Source organism: Pteropus vampyrus, unplaced genomic scaffold (assembly GCF_000151845.1).
Source record: "Pteropus vampyrus isolate Shadow unplaced genomic scaffold, Pvam_2.0 Scaffold105, whole genome shotgun sequence".
Taxonomy (NCBI): domain Eukaryota; kingdom Metazoa; phylum Chordata; class Mammalia; order Chiroptera; family Pteropodidae; genus Pteropus; species Pteropus vampyrus.
The window spans coordinates 2,547,252-2,570,427 of record NW_011888886.1 but is presented as its reverse complement, the minus strand read 5'-3'; the positions used below and the strand labels follow the sequence as shown (position 1 = coordinate 2,570,427).

The 23,176-nt window shown below is 54.7% G+C and overlaps 1 protein-coding gene and 1 pseudogene across 1 annotated transcript in view; both read right to left on the bottom strand.

The window, feature by feature from the left end:
- The window catches only part of ATP6V1C2 (ATPase H+ transporting V1 subunit C2), a 39,432-nt gene that overhangs the window by 1,431 nt on the left and 14,825 nt on the right, over nucleotides 1-23,176 (bottom strand). Inside the window, 9 exon segments of the mRNA XM_023533599.1 lie at nucleotides 2,673-2,770; nucleotides 6,138-6,231; nucleotides 6,311-6,403; nucleotides 8,354-8,422; nucleotides 9,004-9,102; nucleotides 11,347-11,415; nucleotides 11,417-11,430; nucleotides 14,997-15,091; nucleotides 18,846-18,931. Coding sequence (XP_023389367.1) covers nucleotides 2,673-2,770; nucleotides 6,138-6,231; nucleotides 6,311-6,403; nucleotides 8,354-8,422; nucleotides 9,004-9,102; nucleotides 11,347-11,415; nucleotides 11,417-11,430; nucleotides 14,997-15,091; nucleotides 18,846-18,931 — 717 coding nt within the window.
- LOC111743018 lies at nucleotides 10,218-10,347 on the bottom strand (annotated as a pseudogene).

The following is a 23,176-nucleotide window of genomic DNA, read 5'->3' as shown; positions in this document are numbered from 1 at the left end:
CTGTCTAATCACCTGTGCGTCTTCAGTATTTCCCAAGCCAGGTGTGTGAAAGCAGTCCTTAAGCTAACACGCTTGGACTTGCCTGACATGCAAGTGATTCATAGGGGCAAGATCTGTTCATCTTAGTTTTTATTTCCCATTCAGTGTCCATAAAGTATCCCCTGGCTCCCAAACGTTCTCAGTCCTCGTCTCTGGCCGCTAATGGTGCAAAGCGTTCACTGAAATACTGAGATCTGTTTGATCTGCAGAAAGGGGAAAGAAGGCTGTTGGCATTGCTTCCACTGTAACCGGGCGCCAGCCCTGCCTCGGCCTGCACCCCACGCACTGAGGACACTGGAGCCACCCTCTCCCTGCTACGGTTCCACCTTTCTCTGCTGCTGTCCCCTCCTCTTCCTAACTCCCTAGAGCTTTCATGCCAAACTTCAGTATCCAGTGTCCTAGGTCACCCGATCTTTGCCAACACGCTCGAGCTTCACTCACCAATGACCAGGGACATCTAGAACCTTGACCTTCCCCTCCCTTGACTTGTCAAACGCGCCCTCCTGCCCGACTCCCTCACGGCTCTGCCTCCACTCCTGAGACGTTGGGGCTAAGAGGCCCCTTTGGTACCTTCCCTCCATGTGGCACTCCCTAGGTGACCTCAGCCACACACACCAGTCATCTCTGTTCCCCACGAAAGACCTGGCCCAAGATCCAGGATAGTTAGCTCCCTGGCGGCCTTCCCCAATCTCTCGACAGCCCACCACCCAGCGAGGCCCATCTGCATTTCATCTCAGCTGATGGAAGCCCCTGGCTCACCACCCCGAGGATGAACTAGCGCCTCCTCAGCTGAGGGTGGGGTCCACTTCACTTCGATCTTATTCTATCCACAGACATCTACTCTGTCTGGGCCAGGTAACACAGGTAGAGAGGCGAGTCCTCCCCTGCAGCTCCCAGTGTAGGAAAAAGGTCAGCATTGAGAGAAGGAAGACAGAGCAACAAGCACGAACTGGGGCAAAGCCCTCCGGGAGATAGGACAGGGTAACGGTGCCTGTCTGCTGTAGTGCGCATGTTCAATATCTACGTTCTTAGATTATGAGCTTGCCATAGGATGGAATGCGAAGAGGCCTTTTAAAAGGATCAAATAGCTCTACGCATACTGGTGAGGCTATAACACAAAGCTGGTGAAGAAAGCAAGTTCGGAATATTAGGTATAAATGGTGCCATTTGCGGGATAAGAAGACTTGAAACCATTCACCGTTCACGGCGATTCTCCGCGGGCAGCGGGACGGTGAGGAGCTGCTCCCACAGCACATACTTACTTCCAAGCCTGAATTTTTTACAGTGTGTATGTGTTACAGCGGTATTCACAACACTGATTTTCGAGGCAAGCAGGGGCGGCCTAGGGCCCGTCTACACCATGGAGGGTTAAAACACTCCAGGCTGGAATACGCCTTTCAACCCAGCACCACAATCCTGCGCATTCCCAGCCTCTGAGATGGGGGGCGGAGAGGGTGAGGAGCCACGGTCAGATCTGATCTTCGGACAAAACCGCCCTGGCAACCATGCGGGGGATTAACTGGAGGCAGAAACCAAGTAGGAGGTCATGGTGACAGCCAGGCAAGCGGAGGCGGGAGACGCGGAGGAGGAAGAGCAAAGGCAGCCTCGGCTGGCCTGTCAAAGGGCGAGGTGGGGGCGGGATGTGAGGACGGGGCCGGGATGTGAGGACGTGAGGACGGGGCCGCAGAGGCGTCCAAGCTGGCCCTGAGGGAGGGGCTGGGAGGGAAGATGAGCCGGGAGAAGTCTATGGTGGGAGGATGACACGCGGGGAGCAAGCGGGGACAGGGACAGCTGGCGGCCAGGCGGGTGGCTGCGGGGGATCCTGGGGCACCTTGCGGTGGGGGCGGGGCAGGGGCCAGGGAGACCACCGGAGAGGGCCCGCGGGCTGGGGAACATCCGGAAGAAGCGGGCGGCCAGCCACGTGTTCGCGACACAGCACGCGCTCGAAGCGCGGCACGGAAGCAGGCTTCGAAAAGCTCTTCCTGTTTGATTCCATTTTCATGAAAATTTAGTAAAAATTATTCATATCTGTAAATTTTAAAAGCCAAAAATCCAAAAATCCGAAGGAATACACACAAGCATGTTAGTAGCATTTTCCTCTTGGTGTTAAAATTTCAGGTGATTTTTATTCATCCTTTGTGCTTACCTATAGTTTCCCAAATTTCCACAGTGAACCTATTTTGCTTTTGTTAAAAAAAAAAAAAAAAAAGGCCAAATAAGTTTTGGTGGTTTGATCTGGTTTGGGTTTTACTTTTTGTGCTGCCTTGGGGTTTGGGCCTCAGAGGTCAAGGCCGAGACAGTGCTGGTGTTTCTTCCAGGAGTCCCGGGGCCCTGGTGGGCTGTGGGGAGAGGTGCGCAGAAGAGCCAGCTGGGGAGAACAGGGGACACTTGCCCCAAGTCCAGCAGGAAAGGGACAGAGCACCGGAGAGCACCGGACAGCAGGGGGCCTCAAAGCGGAGGGAAGGTTCATTGGACTCAGGAAACCCTAATGGGGTGCCAAGAGCCAGGAGGAGCAGAGGACAACGTCCTGAGGCTGGAAGGGCCGGAAGTGGGGAGCCTAGGTGTCCCCGGAGCTGGCTCCTCCCGGCCGCCCCCCTGCAGGACAGCCCAGCTTGGACACCTCCTCCACCTACCGGAGCACGGACTCCACAAACACCCTCAGCGCCTTGATGTGGATCCAGGCAATAAAGGCTTCGCTGAAGTTCACCTTGAGCCAGCGCAGCAGGGGGCCCTGCGGAGACAGGAGAGCCGTGACCCCTCCGGGCTGCTCCACCCAATGCCACTCCAAGAAAAGACACAGGCTTGACAGAGCGAGCCCTGAGCTGAGGAGAAATGCCAGGGGCCAGCAGAAGCAGCGAGCTGGTCGGACGGGGCCCAGGCAAGGCCGAGGGCCGCGTTCTCCACAGCGCCTGGTGCCAGGGAAGCTCAGCGGGCAGCCACCTGGCACATGCGTGGGGCCATCTCGGGCTGGGCCGCAGGGGACTGGGCAGCCCCTGACCTAAGGGCTTTCAGCATGTGGCTGACAGGCTTCCGTCGGACACTGTACTGCCAAGAGGCCCACCTTCTTGGAAGGCTCTGGCCCAGGCTGCAGGTCATCCACCTGCTGCCGCTCCCTGGGGGCTCCTCGCATGCCCACAGCCCCTCAGGGCCGTGGCAGCTGTCACTAATGCAGGTGTGGTCATCTGAGGGATCTCAGAGTCTTGGAGCAAAGACTCTGAGCTCCCACCTGAGACCTCCAACTGTTCGCACAGGTCAGGGGTGGGTCCAGCCTGGGCAGGACAGCGGAGCTGCCCAGCCACCCTCCCCCAGCCAGGGCCTGCCCCGTCACCAGCTCCAGCCACCTCCAGGCGGGGCAGAGGCACCCTGGCCCCCAAGCACCATCCACTGCTGGGGGTGGCAGCCCCAAAGAAGGCCCCACAGATTAGGAAGAAGGGATTGTCCGGGACTCCTCGAATCGAAGCCGTGTTAGGTAACAGGAAATGCAAGGATTTGTTTTCTCAGAAGATGCCTGCGCTGGCGAGGACATGCGAGCCGGGGCACCCCAGGGCTCCCAGGGGCGTTGCTTACCTCACCCTCGCCCTCACTCTCTCTCTCTCTGTCGGTGTGCCCCGCAGCTGGCCTATCAGGGTTACCTAGCGGGGTTACCTTAACCTTGTGGTCCGGGAAGGTGGATGATCCCTTTTTAAGAGCAACACAGGAAGTTTGCTAAAGGCACAGAAATGATTTATTAATCTTTCAGGAAACATGCATCACGAATACACAGAAATAAATCTCATCGCCTGAAAAGCACGGGAAGGCAAGCTCGAGAACGCTGGCCCAACCTCGGACCTGGGTGCTGGCTGGACTGGAGATGTGCCGGGGTAATGTCGGTCCCCGAGGGGTATTAAAAGCCTTTGTTTGGTTCCACATTCCGTGGAAAGAGCCAATCGATTGCTAGCAAAGAGGTCAGTTCCCACATCTCTGCCTCTGGTTGGCCTGGGTCAGGGCCTGCCCGCATCAGCAGACAAGGACAGGGGCAGCTCTGGGAGGTGCCCGTGGAGCTGTCTGTCTGGCTGGCTCGGTCGAGGTGTCTCCACCAAGCCCAGCCCACAGTGGCCTCCTTGGAAATCGGGATGCTCTTAAGCATGCTACTTGCAAAACACCGGTCGGTCACGCTGCTACGACGCGTCACCCTTTGTCCTCAGTCTCTCAAACAAGTAGAAAGCTCAGGAAACTCCTACCCTGCGCTCTCAAAGGAAAGTGACGACACCTGGGGCCCGGCGCGGCCCCTCTGGTTGACAAGCCGCCAGTAGGATGCAGGGTGCTGCCGTACCCACCTCCAAACAGGCTGGGGGGTAAGAGATTCTAAAGACGCTGGGGCGCAGCTGCCCCCAGCTGTCCCCTGCTCACTGGCACACAGCGAGAGCCTCAAAGGGACTAAATGCTTCTGAGTTAGTGTCTCCTTCAAAACGCCATTTACCCCCACGCCCCACAGAGATACCCTGGCACGACTCCCCGGGGCAGTGTAGGGGTGCAGAAGTCCACACCGTGTAAAAAATCACCAGCTGGCAACCTGAGACCCAGGCGGCAGGCGTAGGGCTCGTGTGTCGCCTTGATACTCGGGGGTCTGTGCCAGCACATAGGCAGGTGCCAAATGCCCAACCTGACCACCTGTCCGCTGGGCAGGGCCTGCAGCCCGGCCCCTGTGGAAGCTGCTGTTATCTGGTTTCCATCCAGACGCACTGCAGGAAGCATGGGCCAGGACTAAGGCATCTGGGAAAAGTGTCGACTACAGAGCCTGCGGGAGCATTCCCAGGGTCAGGGCCTCGGACCAAGAGGAAGCCTTTGGGTTTCAACTCTGGCTGGTGACCCCTTTCCCACCTGGGCAGGTGGGTCTGAGGCCTCAGGACCCAGGACGCAGGCTTGGCCCTTCGTCTCAGGTCTGAGAAGTGAGTGAGTCCGTTTGGTGTGCACACATGTCCACACACACACACGTGTGTGCGCATGCGCTTATGCTTGAGGGGAGGAGGGTTAAAGTCCCCCACAGGCACGTTCATGTGATCAGTTCCCATTTTCTCTCAAAGGGGACAGGCCAGTCCAATGGGGCTGTGAACCCCATCTTAGGGGCCCCATGGCTGGTGCTCTCTCCTGAGGGGTGACTTGCCTGCAGTCCCTCTAAAAAGGCTGTTGACACAGACAGGTCAGGCCCGGGGTGCAAAGCCCCCAGCCGATGTCGGGGAGGCTCCGGGCAAACACTTGGCCGCCAGGGAGGGAGGAAGTTCTTCACTCAAGCAGGGACTTTCCTCCCAGAGGCCTGGAGCACATGCTCCTCATTCCCGTCCTCCTCTCTGCACTAGAGCTCGGGGCTCCCAGGACCTCCCCAGCGAGCGGACTGAAAGCATCCCACCCGCTCAGCCACCGGCTTAGCCCCACCCTGCCCCTGGAGGCCCCGTGGCTGGAGCGCCTGTGTTTTACAGAGCGGCAATGACTTTCCCAAGGCCACACTTTTTTAACATTCCAAAAAAAGAAAGTCTGGTTTTTCCCTCCTGAGCTCACCTGCCCTCACACATGAAAAGTTTCTGAGTGGCTGTCGTCAGAAGTCTCAAGGATAAGCACCCACTCTTTACTAAAAACATAAGGGAGGTGGATCCAGGTGCTGGTGATGGAGGCGGCCACATCACGCCTGGGAACCACACCGCTGAGCACAGCGGGGTGAGCGCAGGCCTCACTCAATGAGTCGGTGGCACTGCCTGCTTCGCTGGACCTCAGGGGCATCGAGCAGGGTCCCCTTCCCCGGGCCAAGGCTCGCTAACCTCTCAGAGCCTCAACTTCTCATCCGAGAAATGAAGTTACGATCCCCTCCAGGAAAGGCGATGCCGGGCCTTGGTGGGATCTAGCACAGAAGGCACCCAATGCCAAGGCCACGGTTTAGACGCCGCCTCCACAATTACTTGTGCCTGTCGCCTGTCCCCTGACCCTGCTCTGGCAGCCCCAGGAGAGCACATGTTCCTCAGCAGCATGCTCCCAGGGGACTGGGGACAACGGAGGCCTTTGGAGGGAGCGGGAGGGGCCGCTGAACGTCTTGCCTGAAATTCCGCCAGCCTGCATCGCGTACTCACATATTGTTGCTTCTTATCGGACAGCAATCTGGTCATCTCTTCCCTTTCCCTTTTAATTTCTGTTTCATCATAGTAAAATTCACGGACAGTGAACCTTGAAACGAGAGAACGACAGGCTTTCGCTACGAGGCTCGGTGGGAGCGGAGGCCCCGGGGAAGCCGCCGAGGCCTTACTTGTTCTCTTTGGCTTTGGTTTTGAAATCGTCAATCACTTTTCGAAACAGGGTCACTGTGAAGAGGCCGCCCTCCTTGTCCTCAGCAATCAGCCTGTTGGAGAGAAGTGTCACATGGGGACTCATTCCCAGGCCTCATGCTGGAGCCGGCTGGCACGGCCCGTCCTCTCCCTCAGGAGGTAGGTCACTGCAGAGGTGGCTCCTGTCACCCTCAGCCTGGTGGCCTTGGCATAGGGGCCCCGACGGCATTGAGGGTGGGGAAACTCAGGCTGTCCCCGATGACTTGCTGACTCCTGGCCCTGTGGCTTGGCTGCCTGCCATTCCCCCTCCTGTCCTGTCCCTCACTTACCCTCCAAGCTAAGGCTCAGTGGCCTGTAGGCCATGTAAGCGCAGGGCCTTGAGGGGAGGAAGGGGTTGCAGTCTAGCTATGCACGGTGATCTGGGCTTTGGCTCCTATTTATGAAATGCCACTCCTGGGTGTCTGCCACCCCATGTGCACCCAGGGGCCCCTGGGCCTGACACGCTACGGTCACAATGAAGCAGTGCGGTGGAAGCCATCTCCCAGAGGCCATTTCACATCCAGTGTCGCTGTATTCCAATTAGACACAGCCTCCCGGTACGCCTCGAAGTAAAACCACGGTGGCCACTGTCCCCAAGGACATCGGGTTGTTGGGGCCAGTGGTTCAAGCATCTCTGAGTCCTGCTGGCCAGAGAACCCAATCATGGGAGCCCTCGGGCCCAGGCAGGGTGTGGTGGCATGCTGGGTGGGTCCCCTTTCCAGTTTCTCAGAGCCCACACTCGTAGGGGCTGACCCTGGGCTCCAGAGACCTTTCCAGAGTCACCCCTGCCGACCCTCGGGTGCCTACTGACAGTGCAAGGTCCGGAGGCTCTGGTCTGAGAGGCCAAGCCTCCCCCAGGTGGAGTCCCCGGCACCTGGCCACAGAGGGGCAGCGCTGGACAGCAGCGTGCGCTCTTGCCAGTCAGGCCAGCGTCAAGGGCCAGCTCCTCCGCCAGTCTGTGCCCCCTCCTGGCCCATTCCTTCATGTGACCTCAGGCTGTGACTGTCCTGTTCCCTGCACCCCTCAGCTTAGCTCCCGATCGCTATCTCCTGTGAGTCATGAGCCTGGGAGAGCCAGCCCTGCAGCCGACGCCCCAGGCCAGAGGCCTCCGGGCTGGGATGGCAGTGGGCAGGGCCGCCCGCAGGCCGAGCTCTGTGTGCTGGGAGGCAGATGAGTGGGCATGGCTGCCCAAGCCTCACGGGCAAAGCTTTTAAAATTACAAGGCTATTTCAGACATATGAAAAGGCATAAAGAGTGACCAGTTCCTAGGTATCGCCACCCAGCTCAGACATCAAACAGTCTTCACTCGGCAGAAACCCGTGGCCTCCTAACTGCATTCTGCTCTCTGCCCCGAGGTCGCCCCTGTGCCGAGCTTGGCATTTCTCATCCCCAAACACCCCGATGATTCTACTCTGCACCTGCAGAGGCCCAAGTCACACGGGGTTTAGTTTCGTCCATTTTTAAACCTTAAATAAATGGCTTCCTGCTGTGTGTCCTGTCTGCACCTTGTCTTTTTCCACTCAGCATCATATAGTGAGTCCTCCCCGGCTGCTGCACGCAACTCCCAACCGCTGGTTTCCCCAGCTGTGTGGTGTTCATGGTGTGACTGGATCCCTTTTCCCCTCTGGCACTTTTCCGGCCCTCGCTAGCCGCTCCCGCTTTGGCCCCAGCAGGCCACATGCAGAGACTGTTTCCCGCCCCCGCCCCACTCGGCAGCCGCCATGGCCAGGCCCTTCCTTGACTCTCAGGTGGGGAAGCAGAGTGGAGTGCAGCCAAGGAGGGTAGTCAGGGAGGGCTTCCCGGAGGAGGGGGCAGGGAGGCGGAGTCCTGACAGGTGGACGGAGTCCGGCATGTAACTGCGTGTGTGGCCGTGGAGGAACCCCAGGCCGAGGGGCTCCTGTGGGCACAGTGTTTGGTGGTTTGGTGCCCCGGAGCACCCACACGTGCTTCCCAGGGCTCTGGGGTCAAGCTGGGGTCTCACTTACTTGGTCGACCGAGGGACTACCATGTCCGAGAGGGATTCGTAGGTTTTTTGCCACTCTGTGTAGCTTGGTCTGTGACAACACAGAATGGTTCAGTGAGTTCTGCAGAAAAGGCTGTGGGGTGACCTGCGTGTTTAGGAAGTAAGTTGCCTACCCCTTTTCCTGAAGGACGCAGGTGAGCAGCGCTGGCACTAGAGAGAGCCCCAAACCTTCCCTGAGGCCCAGCCATGGGCACCGGGAACCCACTGCCCAGCCCCATCCAGCAAACCAAACCCGCGAGGCCCTAGCACCACGGAGGAGGCTGTGTGAAGGACTCAGCCAGCGACAGCCGCTGGGAGCTTGCTAATCCTGGCCCTCGGTGGCCTTGGGATAGACAGTGACCACGGCCACCCCCACGCCCAAGGCTTGTGAGTGAAACGGGCCTGTCCGTGGCATCCGGCACTGAGCAGGCGCTCAAAACACGGCTGCTTCAGCCGCTGCCGCCACCAGCACAGGCACCGTGCCTCACGCCTGCGGCCGCCGCACGGCCACCACCCAGGGCCGGGATCCGGGCCGTGGGGGCTCCTTCCTCTCCATCGGGCAGCGCCAGTTTCCTTCCACGATCACCCACACAGGCCGAGACCCCAAACCGCCCACCTTCCTGGCCCACTTACTTGGGGACGATGACCAGAAGTGTGATCAGATACTCAGAATCCAGCACAAAGTCTTCTTTGCTCACAATATCACACAGTGTCCGCGTGAAGAGGTTGCCCCTGAATCCACGTGGGACAAAGGGGGTGCGGTCAGCAGAAAGACACACGGGGGGCCACAGACCCCGGCACACCAACACACGAGGGGGCAGGGCACGGACCGCAGCACACCCACGACACACAGGGGGGCCACAGACCCCGGCACGCCCATGACACATGGGGTGGGGGGCACAGACTCTGGCACACCCACGACACACAGGGGGGCACAGACCCCGGCACGCCCACAACACACCCACAACACATGGGGACGGGGCGGCGGGTAGGAACTGTGGGGGATTCAGGGTGTCCCCTGGGGAGGGCGGGGGCCTGGGGTTCCGTGTGCCCCCAGCTCTGTGTCTGGGTGGCCAGAACTGCTGCAGCTGGCAGGGACTCAGGTGCTGTCACCCGTCACCTGAGGGGCTGCTGAATCCAACACCTCAGACACCTGCAGTGCCCCTGGGCACAAGCCACTGCTGTTGGGAGGGGGCCACTGGTGGCAGGCAGCTTAAGTTACTCAAGTGTCAACACAGGGGCTGGCCTGCGGAGCCAAGTGGGCTGTCCTGGGCAGACAGCCCCAGAGGGAGCTCCAGTTCACTTTACACGCCTTACAGGCGCGGCGGCCAGGGACACTCACCTGAAATAGCTTTCTACGTGCCCCGTGGAACCCGGTCTGCATTGAGGCCATGGTATTTTTAGCACATGAACCAAGGCTGCTCTATCAGGAGATGGGCCAAGATATAGCTAACGGACTGTCTGTACCATTAGCACTTAGGCTGTGATGTTAGCTAAATTATTAGCACACGGTGCTTCCTGAATAAATACTTCTCAAGCGCTTAGCCGAAGCCAAAGCTCTGGGTAACACACTATCCCACAGAGGCTCCCCAGCCTGCCCAGGGAGCCTGCGTTCTCACCCTCCTGGGTTATCACTGGTAAGTCCCTTAGGGTCCCTCACCAAAGGCAACATGTATGTGCCTCCCATGGCCCATGGTCAATGCCGCGATGGATCTCTGCCAAGGTCAACATTTAGGGCTCTCTGTCATTGGCACCCTGCCCTTCCCCCATCCTTACCTCTTCCTGGTAGGGCTAAGGGACCAAGGGGGCAAAATTCAGTTGGTGCCCATTTAATTTTTTTTTTTTTACACCTACAGCACCTGGTCTTCCTAGGTGGTACTTGGTGGTCTCCCATCCAAGTACTAACCAGGCCCATCCTTGCTTAGCTTCCCAAGATCAGACAGGATTGGGCGTGTTCAGGGCGACATGGCCATAGACACATTTAGTTTGGATACAAAGTCAGGCAACCACGGTTGGCTGTACATTTCTCATGAATGTGCTATGTGCCTTTTTCACGAGAAGCCAGCTGGCCCAGTAACCGTTATGAGAGAGGAGTGGACACTGAAGGGACCTCCCTGGTGACTTTTTCTTTGCTCACGGCAATGAGCCAATCAGAGGGATGGCCATCCGAGGGGACAGCTGGTTCCGAGCTCCCCCAGGCCATGTCCCTTCTCTGGAGTATCTTTTGGGAATCGCCAGCAGAATCGGATCTAGGGGGTACTGGAAGGGTCCTCCATGCCAACTCGGCCCTGTTCATAAGCACCTTCCAGCCTCCCCAGCAGAAGCTCATCTGGCTTCTAACATGCTTCCAACAACAGGGAGCTCACTACCTCACAAGATGGCCACCGCCTCATGACACTGCTTTACTCCTACACCCCCAGCACCATGGTGACGGGTCGTGTCTGCTGGACCAAGCAGTCTGCTCTCTCTCCCATGTGGTGCTCCTGAGTCCCTGAGGCTACTCCGCTCAGGGCCTCTCCGTAGAGCCCACTTTCCTCTGCTGGTCATCACCAGGGTCAGGCTCTGACAGCCCAGCTCCCGCTGCTTGTGTGAGCAGGAGCCCCTGGACCCCCACAGTGGGAGGATCCTGGGCACTTCGGTGCTCCCAGCAACCTGGGAGAGGCTGGGAGAGAGACAGGTGCCTCTTCCAGCATCATGTCCCTCCCCGGGCTGGGGCAGGGAGGTACCACCAACCCCTGCTTGGGCGTTCCCCCACCCCCCCGATCTGCTCCAGGTCCTTCTCTCCCAGCATAGCTCCCGGAGAGGCAGGAGCCTCTGCGTCCGCCTGTCCGCCTGTCTGCCCGCCCATCTGTCTCCCTCTCGCTCTCGCTGATGCAGACGTGGGCCGGGATCCGGACGGCACACGCGTAGGCCCGGCCAGCATCCTGCCGCAGCCAGGCTCGGAGGCCGCAGGCAGGGCGGGAACGGGCCACTCACATGGATTTCTTCTCCAGGTTCTCCAGGTTCGTCTTCAGGGTGTTGAAGGCGGCCGTGCGGGACTTCAGGTATCTGTGCCAGTTGCTATTGGGGAAAGTAAAAGTGTCCAGAGTTGGTGGAACTTTTCCAAATTGCCACAAAGGGCTCCTGGTGCCTTTATGGAGGAAACATTAACTGCCCACTTGCCAGGATGGCCCAATTTTCTCCCCTCCACTCTCCTGGACACTCCATATTGGGCCCTACCGTGAGGCCCTGGGAGGCAGGACGGGGTGAGGCTCGAGGCACGAATGGTTTTTCTGGGATCACTCCAGGAGCTGAATATTCATGGCATTTAGAGCCCTCCTCATACCGTCATGGCACCCACAGCCCTCCACACCATTTGCTCTCGGGCTGTGCCAGAGGTCAGCTCGGGCTGACCCCCATGCTGGCTCCTGCGGGGACTCACTATGGCTCAGCCCCGACAGGGTGCAGGTCTCCAGACTTAGCTGCGTCCCACGGCAGCCCCTTCCTGCTCCCCCGCAGTGAGAAGGCTCCTTTTAGCTTGGAGGCAGGTCACCAGCCTGATATTAAGGAGATCCCTTTGTTCTAGAAGGTTCGGGATCTCAGACCCCCTCCTGCGGTGGGCAGGGAATGTGACAAGCCGTGGCCCGAGACCCAGCTCTTCTGCCTCAGGTGCCACTTCAGCCCAGCCAGGAGGATACTGTCTCCCCAGGGGCCTGAAACAGTGAAAGAAGAATGCCTGCCAGCACCCAATTCGCCAGACGCCCCCAAAACACAGTAGTTTTTAAGACAACTGCTACAAACAAGTGTTCTGAGGTCACTGGAGCAGACGAGGCCATCTGTGAGGCCACAGTGAGGCCGGCCATCTTCCGTGCTGGGCGCTGTCAGGAATTAAAAGCAGCCCACCAGCCCTTGCACTCCAGGGCCCACACTGCGACAGCACAGTCCACAAAGTCAGAACTGGTCCACAAAGTGGGACCCCCGCCCCCCGTTACGGATCACTGCGCACGAGTTGGGTTCCCACGCGCTGGCACATGTGGGGTGCGGAGCCCGTTTCCACGGCTCCTGGGAGAGACTGACCGTCGCCTCCCACGTCTCTCTCCTCGGCCCACGGTCAGTGACACTTCACTGGTGACTTGCAATCAGCCACGGGGGGCGGGGGGCGATATTCATGTCAACAAACACAACAGATCAGCACGTGCTGACGTGGAGACATCTCCAGAGTCGTTACGTGAAAAAACGAGGCAATCTTTACAATATGGACAATTTTGAGTTGAAATATATATAGTTTTTATATAGATGGAAGGATCTACTTTAAACTTTTAATCACGGGTTACCTTTAAGGGCAGTTAAAAGGAGCAAAAATGGGGGGTGCTGCTGTAATGGGAGGCCTTTCATGTTTCTACCTTTACATTTTGATATATTCGATTTTTTGGTAAAATTGATAATTTTTTGTTACAATTTAAAAAAACTTCTTACTTTGAAATGACTGTAGATTCACAGAAAATTAGAAGAATGGTACACAGCGATGCCGTGTTCCGGTGTCCCCATCAGTAACATCTTACGTGACAACGGTACAAATATCGCAACCAGGGGACTGACATGGGTACAATCCACAGATCTTGATTTTGAAAATAAGATTTTTTTTTTTTTTAAAGAAAAAAAATCAAACAAGCAAAAACATCCCACAATGACCTTATTTTTCTGATTTCCTCCAGTCAGAGCTGGAGTGGCCTCTCCCAGCGAGGGCAGTCCCTTTGACTGTGATGTGTCTAGGAACAGATTCAGACCTCCCACTGGGTGAACCGGCCTGAGCCGGGGCTGCAGCCACCACATGTGAGTCCATTGTGCAGGACGGGCTGGGGGCGCCAACACCCGGAGCCTCTGCCGGGCTGGCCTCACAGAGGAGGCCCCTTGGGCAGGGAGCCTCACACACAAGACCTGCATCCCGCACCCCCCCACCCCATGTAACACCTCACCCCTGCAGGCCCTGGGGCAGGCCACCTAACCTCAGCCAGCCTCCATCTGAAATCGGAGGAAGGTGACACCTACCTCGCAGGGGTGACACGAGAAGTAAAAGAAACAAAAGCCCAGTGTGGCTCCAGACAGCCAGAAGTGCCACCAAACCCGTGCCCTCCCCGCCCCCCACCAAACCCGTGCCCTCCCCCCACCTGCTTTTCTGCTGAAGGCACTCGGTGGATCCCCTGGACTAGAGAGAAGCCAGGTTCTGTCCTTCACCCATCAGCCAATGGCCTCGTACACTCTGGGGCCCTTGTCACAGGTCTGGAGACCCCAGGACCACCATGCTGGGGAGCACTGTCCCAGGGTACTCAGAGAATGGTGCTGACCCCACCTAGCTCAAACCCGGCATCATACCGCAGGGCGGGGTGCAGCCAGGCCCACAAACTACCACATGCCTCCAGGTTGGTGGCGAAGGCACACAACGCCCTCCTGGAAGCCACGCCTGGCCCGGGCGCTCCAGGCAGCCCCTCCTCAAAGGGCCTTCCAGAATCATTGCCCAATTGTCCCAGGAGGGGCTGGGACCACTGTGACGCAAATGGTACCCAAGGAGCCGCACCCAGGTCTCCGAGCCTCCTGGCCCCACCTGTGTTCCCAGACACAGGCCGGGCAGCAGCCTGAGGTGAGGAGATGGGCCAGCTGCACGGGATGGGTCCCAGCGGTCATCTCCTTCTCTTGGCCCGCCCGGCCACACCCAGGTGGCTCTGCCACTCAGAACAGACAACAGGAGGGCTTTGTTCCTGGCCTGGCTGAGACTCTCTCCCAGACACCTGAGCTAGGAGGAGACCTGACATATCAGGGGCTTGGTGGATCGGGGCGGCGGTGGTGGGGACAGGCAGTCGTACACTGTCAGCGCCCACCCTCAGTGAGAAAAACAGGAGTCGGCATGGCTGGGAGACCTGCCACAGTGTCCCCACAGACCTGTGCTGTAGTGCTTTGATTCACAAAGCAAAAGCTAGAGGCCACTGCTTACCCAGTGGGTGGAGCCACGGGGGCAGTGCTGACCAGCCTCCTTATTGTCACAGGCACCTCAGGCCAGGGGTAGGACCTCCCCGGGATACCTCCCAAGAGTTTGGGCTCCTAAGCCAAACTCCACTGAAGCAGAGTTTGCCCAGTGAATCAGCACCCTGGGGGTGGGCTGGGTTTCAGATTCTAAGAGTGGGCCAGGGTGGGCCGACCCTCCGTTAGCACCTTGTGAAAAGAAAAGAGGCACAGAGGGTCGCGGTGAATGGGCTCAGGGTGCAGGGCAGACACGGGCGGCGCAGACAGCCCGTCTGTCCAGGGACTGTCCGCTGAGACGCAGCCACCTGGCCAGACGACAGGGCTAGGGGAGGTGAGCAGGTGGTCACCTTTCCTGTCTCCAGGGGTGCCCTCACACCCGACGGCCTCTGACCTTGCCCAGGGCATGGAAGGCCATGCCTCGAAAACCCACTGGGGCCCAGGCAGGGCCGGCAGGAGGCCGATGGAGAGGGGAACCTGCAGGGCGAGAACCCGGCCTCCGGCCTCTGGCCTCCTGGAAAGGCCCTCTCTACTTCTTCAGGGTCCAAACGCCATGTCGATCCACAGCAGGCAGTCTGATGTCCCCGGCCTCAGGAGTGTGAGCGTCCTCCGAGAGCAGGTCCTTCTCTTACCTTAGCTAGAGTGTCCACCACGCCCACCAGTGGCTGCTTCGCAGGGTATTTGGCCATGTCCCATTCGAAGTGGGTCACAAAGGACGTTAAATCAGCTGGAGGAATACAAACAGATTTCCACAGATGAGCGGGCTCTCCACGTCTCACGAGATCGCGGTTTCTGAAACCCAAGCCAAGCACCCCACTCACAGCAGGGGAGCAGCTGGAGAGCACGGACTCGGGGCCCGGAGGCAGCAAACGTTCCCCGTGGGAACACGATGCTGAGCCAACTGGCCAACTGTCGACAGTACCCTGAGTCCCTCCAAAAAACACACCACTGGCCACAGGGACACTGTCGCAGGCGGGACACTGTGCCCAGACTCTCGCTGAGGTGGCTGCCCCAGAGACCTGTGTTTGGGGGAGGTTTCTTTTTTCCCCAGGAGGCGAGAGCAAAGCCAGGGATATTCCGAGGGCCCCAGGCTAGTTCCCTGCCTTTGCCAGTTGCTCTGGCCACAGGCCCCCATTGGGTTATCTTCAGAGTCAAGGTGTCTTGAAGGCACGCCAGAGAGCCCCCAGCCAACCCCGAAGACCATGCAGCCAGTCACAGTTGCCACTCGCTCACAGGACGACCCATCTTCCTGCCTCCTCCACCCAAGCACTAGCCAAGGATCCCAGGTCTGGATCCTTGTGGCAAAGTCATTCCCCCACCGTAGTGTGGCAAACCAAAATCTACATTCATACTAAGTTAATGCCTGAATCTGTGAATCTGCCCATTCGTGCCAGATACTAAAAATCACATTCGCAAATTCCGATAGTTTGCTAATGTTTAAAATGCCTTCTTTAAAACAGACGTGTGTGTCGAAATTGCTTGGTGCTCGGTGGCCGAGCACGCGTGTCTGATGAATGAAGAAGGATGCAGTACAGACTTCCCGACAGAAGCCCCTCTCATAACTGTGGCCGCCTCCTCCTCCTCCCCTGGCATGCCAGGAGCACCAGCTCCAGCTCCAGGCACTGACCACTGCCCCGGGTCGCATGCCCAGGGGCGGCCTTGCCCCGGCCACGCACATTGCTCTCGGTGAGAACGTGGTCTCACGGGGTCCTCCGCCTTAGCAAGTCGCAGCCCCCCTGGGCCTTCAGCACATCCAGTGCCTCAGCTGTCCCTGTGCCCACTTGGGAAAGAACTGGCCTCTCCTCCCTGCCCCTGGCTGAGGTCAGCGAAGCCCGGTCTCCTAGGCAGCAGTGCGGAGCCTGGGCAGATGGCCTGTGACGTCAGGCCATGACCCAGAGGGGCCCACTCTGCATCAAAGCACGCCGTACACAGGGGCGGCTCTGCAGCAACGGTGATCACACCCGAGAACCCAAACCAGGCCTCCTCGGCGGGCAGGAGAACGCGGGCCGGTGACCGCCGCGGCCGCAGCCTGCTGCCTGGGCAGTCAGGCAGGCCTTCTGGTGTCTACAACCCCTGGGCACATGTGAGGGCCCAGGCCAGACAACAGTGTGTTTGCTCAGCTTCTGCAGAAATCAAACATATCTCTGCCCTTCCACGCCCAAAGCTCAGCCAGGGGCAAAGAGCAAACAATTAACAAAAAGTGCCCAGGTAACACGAGAGCCTGTAAAGGGACGGAGTCCACTGACAGGTGAGAAAACCAAGACTCAGAGAGGTGACCTGTCAAGGTCACAAAGCGCATTATGCAGCAGGACCAGGTCCGACCGCTCAAAGCTGGTGCTGCTGGCCGGCCACACAACCTGAATTCCCAGGTATGTTCTAGAAGAGATTAGACTAAAACCCCACGTGCCAGGGCTACACTGAGTTCCTCCAATTAGTTCTGTCAATCACCAGTTCCCTGCTCTGCAGAAGGAAAAGGTTTCCCCATCCAGACAATACCCAAAAAGCCTGAATCAAACTAAGTTTGTTAAGGTTGCTTGGCTGCGGTACTTTTCAGAGCCTTTACTATGCCGTAGCATCCTTGACTGTGGTTTACACAGGCCTGGTGTATAGAACAAGCTTTGGAAGTTCTAGTCCTGGAAGGCACAGGGGACCCGACTAACAGGAGGCCTAGAGATAATGAAAGAGACTAAATAAACAAATAAAGCTGAATTTCCCCCTCCTGAGAAGAGGCAGCATCTCTGAGAGTTGGTGCCATCTGGACCGAGGATGGACATGACGAAATAATGACATCTAATATGAAGTAACGTGAATGTTGAGTAGAATGTCAGCACTTGATGACTATTTCAATGTGAGCTGGAACCCTCACGCCCTAAAGACCAGGTTTTAATGTAGAAAAGCAGCTCTCTACCGTAAGTCACCTCTGCAGTCTGGGGCCCTACGAGTTACCTGCTAGAAATAAAATCAACCATTTTTTTTAACAAAATAATTTTTTGGTCAGCATCAGAAAGAAATAGTGTAACAAACAGATTGCATTTGGGAAGGCATTTGGGTAACTTTCGATCTGCAAAGATTCGTATTCATCCTAAAGGGATCTGCTGGCTTTAACTCTACCAGTTTGAGCCGAGAGAAGAACCCCAAAGAAGTGGTTCCTTCTAATGCAGAAACCAGAAATAGCTTGTGTGGGTGCAGGGGCTCCCTCAGGAGGCTCGAGGGAAGCAGGTTCCTGGCATGCATAAGCCCTGCTAACGCCACACAAAGCTAAGCCTGGCATTTAACAAACAGCCAGCCTTCAAGAGCAGGCAGGCAGGAGGACGCTGGGGACAGCCATTAAGGCACGAAGTAGACTGTGAGGCAAAGATGCAGAAGTCCACTTGGAACCCCAGAGTCAAAGCATCCCCACTCAAAGAGGCATGCAGAGCAGCTGGAGAGGCAGAGGAGGCACGGGGCAGACGGGAAAGGGAAAAAACGGTTGCTACCTGTGTCATACGGATAGAGTGACCAAGCTGTGAGGTTGCTACTTAGGGCATCTGTCATAACCTGATCACTGTACCCCTAGAACCAGACCAAGATTCCACATTCCCAGGGACATGCAGGCCCCACACTGAACACCACACAGCAAACAGCGCATGACCTACTCTTTAAACATTTCATTTTTTCCTTCAAACCTGCAAGGTAATAAGGTGGCATTACTCAACCTCGTTCACACACAAAGCCAGGTTCAGACTTGGGAGCATGAGGATTTCCGTGCATCAGTTTAAACGAGCGAATAAAAAGCTTGTTAAGGTTGCCAGGAGTGGGGGAAATGTGAATTTCTATGTAACGAATGGTATCAATGTTAAATACAGAACCTATACGCTCATTTTCAGTGCACACGCATGCATAAAGTTTTAAATATTTATTTAAACACCTAATTCTGGAGTTTCCAAAGTTGCTAACTTTCTGTCTTGCACACTTGGAGTGCAGTCAAATTAGATGACACAATTAATGGACCCAAACATTTTTGGTCTAACTCTGGGTACAACTTACGACTTCAGTGCGAGGCACGCCTCAGTCCGGGAAGGCGTCTGCGGTGCAATTTTTTTTGTGGGGGGGGGAGCGGCGGTGGGGGACGGGGTGGAAGGTAGGGAGCAGGATGGAACTTCCTGTGCAGGATAGAGGGGATGGGAAAGACCAAACGACCATTATTCCGCTCTGAACCCATTTCCACTTCAAGTTTCATAGAGGATTTGAGCTACAGGGTAGAAATGCTGGATGCTTTAGAAATCAGACAGTGGGGCGAGGAACTGGCAAAGGGGCATGTCTGCCAAACACAGGTGCTGCTGGGCTAAAAGCAGGGTGGAGGCCTCTGTCCACTCGGAGCCTCCAGGGTGAGGGGAGGGGTGCACATGACTTCGGTCGTTACCTGTGGCCACAGCTAGGGCCACCGACTGGGCTGGCATGAGCCGAGAAGGCACTGGGATGAGAACGCTTGAGTGACTCACCTCCGTTGGCCAGGAGGTTCTCCTGAACCTTGCCCTTGGCGTCTTCCATGACTTCCACCACGCTCTGGGCCATTTTCTTTATGAGGCTTTGGGAGCAGAACAAAAGGCTGGTTAGAGTAGGGCATTCCATCAGAAGATTCTCGAGCTCTGCTGGAGGGACAAGCCATGGGTGCCGTGTTTGGGGGAATAATTTGGCAAGATGTAGGGAGAGACTTAAAATGCTACTGGCCTCCAAACCAGTATTTCTACTTCTGGGAAACTATCTTAAGGAAATAGGACAAACAGAAAAAGGTTCAACAATAGGAGATTGTTTAAGTAAATAATGGTATATCCAGCCGAGGGGTTATTAGGCAGCCGCTGAAAATAAGATTCACAAAGAATTTCTAATATCATAGAACAAGGCACGTATTATAACGTTACATGGAAAGCAAACAAGATGTGAACGTTTATAGAAAGCATGGATGCAACCGTGTGACAATGTTCTTCCTGCTTTATTTTCTTTTATAATCAGGTATTGCTTTTATAATTAGGAAATTAAACCTTTTTAAGTCTCTGGAAAGTATCCTGAAGGCTTCAGAAAGTATGAGAAAGGAAAGTAGCACACCCAGCTCCCGATTGTTGGACATTTGGGTTGTTTCCGCTTTGATAGGATGCTGCGATGATACACGTCCTTTGCCCACTTGTGCAGGTGCATATGTAGAATAAGTTACTACAGAGTAATGACTTGAATAAGAGGTATAAACATTTACAATTTTAGCAAGTACGCCAAACTACCCTCCAAAAATACACAGCCAATGTACACTCCCACCAACAGTGAGAGAGCCCTCTTCCCTAAACCCTCGCCACCATCAGCTGTAGTGAGACTTTAATTTCTGCCAATTTGATGGTTGCAAATTTACCTCATCGTCACTGTGATTTGCATCTTTTTCATTATCAGTGAGGCTGGACATCTTTTCATAGGTTTACTGACTCCACAAATGGCTGTTTTCTTCTGTGAATTGTGTGTTCCTCTCCTTTGCCAGTGTCTCTACTGGCTAATCTTTTTAAAAAAAATTTACTTATAAGAGTTCTTAGTCTTCCCATTTTAAAAATGAAAAAATTAAGACTTAAAGAGCTAAGAATCACCCTCTACAGGGTGACAAGTGTCAGAGCAGAAGTTGACACCCAAACCCACATGACTCCAAAGGCCAAGTTCTCCAATGTTAGTCTAAAGTGAACTCCGACAAGTTCCTCTAAAACACTTGACAAAAACTTAGACTAACCCGTATGGGAAGATGTAGAAATTACACTTTTAACTAAAAAAGCAAATTGAAAACAGTATGTAACCCTGATTGGGGTGTTAGGTATACTGATGCACCCAACAAAATTCATCAACCCGTCCATGAAAGCTGTGTATATTTCACCCGATGTAAATTCTACCTCATGAAAATCAATTTTTTTGCAGTGGCTAATTTAACATTGCCGGAGTCGCGGAGATGAACGGCGTGGCGTGTGTCTCCTGATATGGCACTCCGAGAAGAACATGGCCTCGCTTCTGTGGTGTCCCGCCAAAAGCGGGTAACCCGAATCTAGTCACGAGGAGACATCGGACGACTTCAGATTAAGAAGCATTGTACACAATAACTGACCTGTACCCCCCAAAACACCATGTCCTAAAAGTCGAAGAAAGCCTATGTAGCTGTTCTAGTTTAAAGAGACATGACGATTGATTGTAAAAAAAAGAAATAGGAAGCTATGTGAGTGTCTACCATCTGAGAAAATAGGAGATTTTCTTTGTTATGTGTAATGGACACTGTGCAGATAACTGGTCATAGCCAAGTAAAATCAGTAGATGGAATAATACTGTATTTCTGATTTCCATCATCGTACTAGGTTATATAAGAAAACGTCCCTGTTTTTAGATGATACACATTAAAACCTTTAGCAGGAAAGGGACGTTACACCTGCAGCCCATTTCAGGAGACTTGAAAAGAGTGAGAGAGAAGTTAAAGCTGACGTGGTAAAGGGACTATGGGAATTCTTTTAAGTCTTGTGACTTTTCTCCAACTCGCGTTAACTCAGAATAAAACGTTAAAAAATGTCTAAGCATGTACAGCATATAATCCCACTTAAAAATTATACATCTTTATATACATAAATGAAAATCCTGAGAGAAAAGACACCAGACTGTTGACACTGGTCACCTTCATCCCAGGTACAAGAATGGGGACTTTCCCCCTCCATGTATTTCTATAACATCATGTTTGAATTAAGACATATTACTTTTGTAAGTAAAATAATAAAAGGAACGAAATAAATAAATCTAATAAGATAAATAATGAATAAAGATGAACATACACAGTAGCATTATTTACAATAGCCAAAAGGTAGAAGCAATCCAAGTGTCCAATAATGGATGAATGGAAAAACTAAATGTGGTAAATCATAGACAGGAATATTACGCAGCCCTAAAAAGGAAGGACATTCTGGCACAGGCTACAACACGGATGAATCCTGAAGTCATTATGCTAACTGAAATAAACTTGTCCTGAGAAGAAAAATACTGACTGTGGACAAAAACAAACAAACAAAGTAACTAACACAGGTTCTATGGAAAGTAACCTCACGGGTGATCTGATCATAAATTCCTAACTGGGCAGGTCACGTGGGTAGTTATGCCCCAGGCATATAACTTTTTAGCTTCTTAGTTCCCTCCTTAATTTTAAATGCATAGAAGAAACTTCAAAACTGTTATTCTCCAGACTTTTGAGACCTTGCCCCCTGGCATATGTCATCAGTTTGGCTCAAATAAACTTACAAAAATTCCCTACAGTTTTGGACATTTCTTACGCTGACAGTATGATTCCACTTATATGCGGTACCTAGAGTCGGATTCCTAGAAACAGAAAGCACAATGGTGGTTTCCAGGAGCTGGGGAAAGGAGGGATGGCAGAGGTGGGATTTGGATTTTAAAATAACCAGCATGTATTAATAACAACAACAACGACGACAACAACAAAAACTTAATAATGGTATTACGAATAAACAAAATAATAACTAAGATAAAGGATAAGGCAAGAGCGTCCTACCTGGGCTCAGCCTGGTACAGTTTCTTTCAGATTAACCTCCTTTACCTTGGCAGTCAAATGGGGAGCCCCAGGGGAGGAGCTGAGGAAGTTGGGGGCAGCTGGGTCTCCCACAATTCTCTTGAGAAAAGTGTGGATATCAGGTTGCAAGGTCCTGAGTGCAAATCTCTGCAACGCGAAAGGGAGGGCTCCCCTCTTCCCGGGCCCTCTCAATACTGCAAGCAAAAGCAGGCTGAGTTTGGTCCGGTTTTCAGAAATCACCCCAGCCTGGGAGGAGAGGGCCAACAGGTGGCAGCTGGAGTTTCCGTAGGGTTTGGAAGCAAGAATAACAATAGTGTTTATCTAGTGAGCAGTCCTCAGCCCTCAGAAAGGCACTTTGCATAGAAATGTACCCAAATTCTCATGACTAACGAGAGGAAGCCTCAAAGAACCAAGAAAACCGAAGCTCAGAGAGGCTAAGAGACTTGACCAAGATCTCTCCACTGGTGGCTGCGACATCAGCTGGTTCTGACCATGGACCTCGCCTCTAAAGCAAGCCTCTGCCTACCACACCAGCTGCTCTCAGCACACCAGGTGTCCCTCCTAGATAACCGACACCCCAAGCATGCTCCTCAGTGCTAACTGTTCTCAGTGGCGCCACGGAGGGGCCACAACAGGCCCGGCTCCCTCTGCAGCCACACGGGAACCCTGAGACCAGCTGAGGCCCAGAAGCATCCACACAGTTAGTGACTCAGGGAGCCTCAGGCACCTCACCCAACTCCTTTGTCTCTGCTGCCTCCTGCACCGAGGGACAATGAAATCAACTCCACGGGCCTTGCAGCAAAATCATCAGGGATATGTGACTGGAGAGCAATCCCAACCTCAGACACCCCGCTTCGAATGTGGGTTTGCTTCTCAGAAACTGGAAGTCGCAAGAAGTGGCTATTTCCACTTTTCCAAGGGCTCCCCTCTGCATGTTATGAGTAGAGCCACTCGGCAAAATTATCCATCACACAAAAACAGAATTCGCTTTAGCCAAGTTGGCATTATACGGTTCTATTCACCCAGATCGTGGCATAGTAATTCTTGATCCTCTTCCAAAGCCAGCCTGCCCTGAGAGAAAATGTGCCCCAAAGCGGGGCAGGGACAGAGCAGGCTCCCTGTTCCACAGTGTTGCTCAAATGCTCTAGAGTCCTGCAGTCTTAGGGACTAAGTGGCAGTCCCCTGAACATCCAGATTACAAAGGAAAAGGAACAGTGCACATGTGTTGGAGAGTCGGCCAGAAAG